This window comes from Galendromus occidentalis, unplaced genomic scaffold (assembly GCF_000255335.2).
Source record: "Galendromus occidentalis unplaced genomic scaffold, Mocc_1.1 scf7180000075459, whole genome shotgun sequence".
In the NCBI taxonomy this organism is placed as follows: domain Eukaryota; kingdom Metazoa; phylum Arthropoda; class Arachnida; order Mesostigmata; family Phytoseiidae; genus Galendromus; species Galendromus occidentalis.
In genome coordinates, this window is record NW_003803449.1 from 1 (window position 1) to 4,739 (window position 4,739).

The following is a 4,739-nucleotide window of genomic DNA, read 5'->3' on the forward strand; positions in this document are numbered from 1 at the left end:
CCTGAGCTCTTCTTGCACCTTCTGCCCTGAGGACCTCCTCTAGCAATGTGTAGGTCTTATCAGCCTCAGCTCTTGCTGCCCAAGCAAATCTGAGCGAGTCCCATTCTTTGGGCAGTGACGCAAGAAGTCTCGCACACTTGATATCATTTGCAATGATAAAACCAGTCTCAGTGAGGTTGTTTTGAAGGTTTTTAAACATGGTGAGATTGTCTTCCATCGATTTGTTTTCAAGAAACTTGAAAGACATGAATCTCGAAATAGCTGTATCTTTGACAATGCCAGTTTGGTTTGCGAATCTTCTCTTGATCTTTTCATAGATTTCGCTGGCAGTGAAAATTTCGGTTTCACCATAGAAAAGAGTTACGACAAGATTTGGGTGAATCGAGGAATAGAGAATTTGTTTTCCAAGTAGATTTGCTGCCTTAAATTTTCTAACTTGATCCTTTTGAATAGTTGTCCATTCGTTCTTTTGTTCCGTTCCTTTTTCTGGCATTACCAAGATCCCAGCAATAAGATCTGCGACATCTTGATTTTGAGATAAGTAGATAGGGATGAGGGATTTCCAGGCTACGTAGTTCTGTCCATGCTCTTTCAGCGTGACTGGGCATTGTGTCAAGTTCTTTTTATATTCTGGCTCTGGGCATGACATGTCCGGAGTGGACATGTTTGATCCTGGTCTTAGAAAGTAAATGGTTGCTTACTTTGTGGATCGTTGAAGAGCTAACTCGTGCTTGATAACGTATTCGATATTCACTGGACACTTAAGCAGAGCTCAGTATAATAGAACAGACAGTTGGTGTTACCCAGTATTTATTCCAATTGTTGCAGTGCTTCTATAGGTCCAGAAGAAGTGGAAAGTGGTAAAGAGAAAGAACACTGTCTCCCTCAGTGTATCAGACGGTTACAGGGAACATAGATTCTGAACAGAGAGCTCAGTGCTTCGTCGGAGCAATCTCAGAACGAACTTCGAGAGAGACAATCGGATTGAAACCGTTGTCGTCCTGGCCGAAGGCAGTACGCATTGTAGCATATATGCTGAGGTGGAGACATCGAAACAGCGAGAGCACTCCGAGAAATGGTTTGGTGATAGGTGCGGATGAATTCCAAAGAGCAGAACGATCGATCATTAAGAATATTCAGGCATGCCATTTCGCAATGGAATTGGATTCAGGCATGAAGGGTCTCTCAAAAAATAGCCAGCTCTATCAATATAAGCCTTTCTTGGACGATGATGGAATCATTAGGTGCAAATCCAGGCTGTCAGAATCTTGCGAGATATCATACGAGACAGCAACCCCAATCATATTGCCGGAAGAGGACGAAATGGTCGATTTGTACATTCGATGGATTCATGGGAACTTATGCTGTTACGCAGGAAGCATTCCAGGCATATTGCAGAGGTGTAGGCAAAGATTTTTCATCATCCGAGCGCGTAGAGCAGCCAGAAAAGCAATAACAAGTTGCAAAGTATGCGTGAAATACAGGGCTCAACCGGCGGTGGAATGCGTTCCACCATTACCTGAATTTCGGATCGAAACCGCGCCTGCTTTCACAGTAGCTGCGGTTGATGCAGCGGGACCGTTCCCAGTCAAATCGAAAGAGGGAATATTCCCAGCGCACATAATGCTCTTTTGCGACCCAATCTCTCGGGCAGTCAGGCTAGAATTGGTGCAGAATCTATCGACCTCCTTGCGATGAGAAGATTTTACAACAGAAATCCAACGGTCATGAGATTCTTTTCCGACAACGCGGCGTCATTCCGAAGAGCGGCAAAAGAAATCAAGTGGCTATTCGATCTTGCGAGATCAGAGGAAACTCGAGAATTTCTGTCGAAGAGCAGAATAACGTGGGAATTTAACACCGAGAGAGCGCCGTGGCGTGGAGGCTTCTACGAAAGGCTTTTCCGAATGATCAAACAACCGCTGAGGAAAATTTCGGGGAGAAATTTACCATCATTCAGAGAACTAGAAACAGTCCTCACGGACATAGAGAAAATGGTAAACGATAGACCACTGACTCATATAGGCAACGATCCGAATGAGGTGCTGCCCCTCAGACCATCGGATCTGCTATATGGAGTCCAGGCGAGACGAGCGTTACCAGAGACGATGGAAATCATCAATAGCGCGGAGCATGCTACGGCAGAAGCATTGACGACCAGATGGAAACATCAGCAAAATATTATGAATGATTCCTGGAAACGATTCCGAAAGGAATACATTCAGCATTTGCGAACAGCGCACATGAGCAAACCGGTCAGGGTACGTCCCATTAAAATCGGAGACGTAGTCCTCTTAGATGATCCGGCAGCTTCGCGAAGCTATTGGCCAATGGGGAGAGTAACGGAGTTTTCTGGCCGGGAGGGGCCGGATGGAAAGCGAAGGACCTGCATGGTCAGGTTACCATCCGGAAAGTCTCTGCGGAGGCCCATCCAACTATTATACCCACTCGATATAGCCCTGTGGCGGGCGCCGCACATTTCCATATTATTACGCGAAGACGACGAAGCAATAAATTCATTCAGTCCGTAGCCGCTCAAACTACGACTCGTGTTCTCGATCACTTGGTGGTTCTACACGCCAAATTGGTGACCCGGACGTCGAATCATGACAGATTCCGACCAGTTTGAAGACTCGAGGGAGAGCCTCCAGCTGGGAGCCAATGCCGCCCCAGTACAAATCTCAGCCGTCAGCTTGAAGCTACCGCCGTTCTGGCAGAAGCAGCCCAGCATCTGGTTCACGACTATCGAGGCCCAGTTCAGCCTGCGCAAGATTACCGACGACCAGACGAAATTTGAGTATGCCCTTACTGCTCTACGACCAGGACGCACAGGAACGAGTCGCGGATTTCTTCGACGCCCTTCCCTCCGCGGGGTCGAGATACGCGAACTTCAAAGCAAGGCTTCTCGATTCTTTCAAAGTCAATCAACACCAGCGGCTGGCTGCGCTAATATCTCTGACCATGGGTGATGATACGCCGTCCAGACTCCTGGACAGGATGCTAGGTCTGTACCGGCCAGACGCGGGCGCTGAGACGAACCCCCTATTCCGATTCCATTTCATCCAGAAGCTTCCGGCCTCTGTCCGAGAGCAAGCCGCCGCGCTTGACGATCTCAAACTCCGGGAGCTGGCGAAGTTCTGCGACAAGGTGTTCGCTCAGCGGCAGACGACGACCGCTTACAATGTACAAGACGGAGAATCCACCGAAGTTGAAGCGGTTCAGCGGCTCGTGCGGGGTACCAAAAAGCAAGGACCTACACAAACAGAAAAAACGACAAGAGTATGTAGATTTCATACCAGGTACGGTGAACTTTCGAGGAACTGCCTCATGCCTTGCTCGTGGAATGGAAAAGTCGCTTCGACGCAGGGAAATGCCCTCGCCGGCCGTCAGTAATCGCTTGTACGGCCGGCGCGCAGCAGAAAGGCGATCTCTTCTTCGTGTTCTGTGCCGAGTCAAGGCGAAATTCCTAGTAGATTCAGGGACACAAGTCAGTATCGTTCCGCCGGCGCCGGGTGATCGCTTGGTTCCTAGTTCGCACAGCCTCCTAGCCGCAAATCATACTCCAATCACTTCGTACGGGAAGAAAGATCTCAAGCTGAACCTCGCAAACCGATTCACATTCACATGGACCTTCATCGTGGCTGACGTCAAACACGCCATTTTAGGATCCGATTTCCTTCGAAACGCTGGACTCTTGATTGATCTTCCCGGAAGGAGACTCATAGACACCGTATCGCTAGCGGTCATTCCTCTCCACACACCACGGTCTCGGAGCATAGTCAGCATACTGACGAAGGCTAGCAATGACTTCGAGGCGCTTCTCCTACGTTTCCCCGCCGTTCTCACACCGCGTTTCAACGCCGCAGTCAAGCACAAAGTCCAACATCATGTTGTGACTAAAGGTCCTCCTCGTCACGCCAGAGCACGGCGTTTGGCCCCCGACGTACTACGGGAAGTCAAGAAGGAGTTCCAATCTTTGGAAAAACTCGGTATCATCAGGAAATCGTGTAGCCCTTGGTCGAGCCCACTCCATGTTGTGCCGAAGGCAGATGGCACCAAGCGACCCTGTGGCGATTTCCGTCAGGTTAATGACATCACTGAGCCTGACCGCTATCCACTACCTCACATACACGATTTCGCGTCTAACTTGCACGGCTGCAAGATCTTCTCCAAAATTGACCTAGTGAAAGGTTACCACCAGATACCCATGGCCCCGGAAGACATTCCGAAGACAGCAATCATTACCCCTTTCGGTCTGTGGGAATATACAAGGATGCCCTTCGGTTTGAGAATAGCGCTCAAACTTTCCAACGGCTTATGAACTCAGTACTAGGAGATCTTCCATTCCTATTCGTGTACCTGGACGATGTTCTTGTTGCATCCGCCAACAAGAGACAACATCTGCAGCACCTCGAAATTCTTCTCGAACGCCTCAAAGATCATGGACTCGTAGTCAACGCCGAGAAATGCAGGTTCGGCCTCCCATCGGTGGATTTCCTTGGGCACAGAGTTTCCAGCGAGGGCATCTCTCCGCTGCCGGACAAGGTAGAGAACATTCGCGCATTCCCGCGGCCAAAGAAAATGATAGAGTTACAACGCTTCATCGGGATGGTGAACTACTAACATCGTTTCCTCCCGCATGCAGCCGGAATCATGGCACCGCTCATCAAAGTTCTCAACGTAGAGCCAAAGGCCAAGAACAACGTCATTCCTTGGGATGAGAGATCCGTTGCGGCCTT

General features: G+C 49.2%; 1 protein-coding gene across 1 annotated transcript; it reads left to right on the forward strand.

The window, feature by feature from the left end:
- The first annotated feature begins 1,727 nt into the window (after window positions 1–1,727).
- Window positions 1,728–2,531, forward strand: LOC114828058 (uncharacterized). The gene has a single exon (XM_029110700.1). It carries the CDS (start codon window positions 1,728–1,730, stop codon window positions 2,529–2,531), a length of 804 nt encoding a protein of 267 aa, XP_028966533.1.
- Window positions 2,532–4,739: the final 2,208 nt, after the last annotated feature.

Excerpts from the sequence above, each read along its gene's own strand:
- LOC114828058 (XM_029110700.1), top strand. The coding sequence starts at position 1,728 with ATGAGATTCTTTTCCGACAACGCGGCGTCATTCCGAAGAGCGGCAAAA.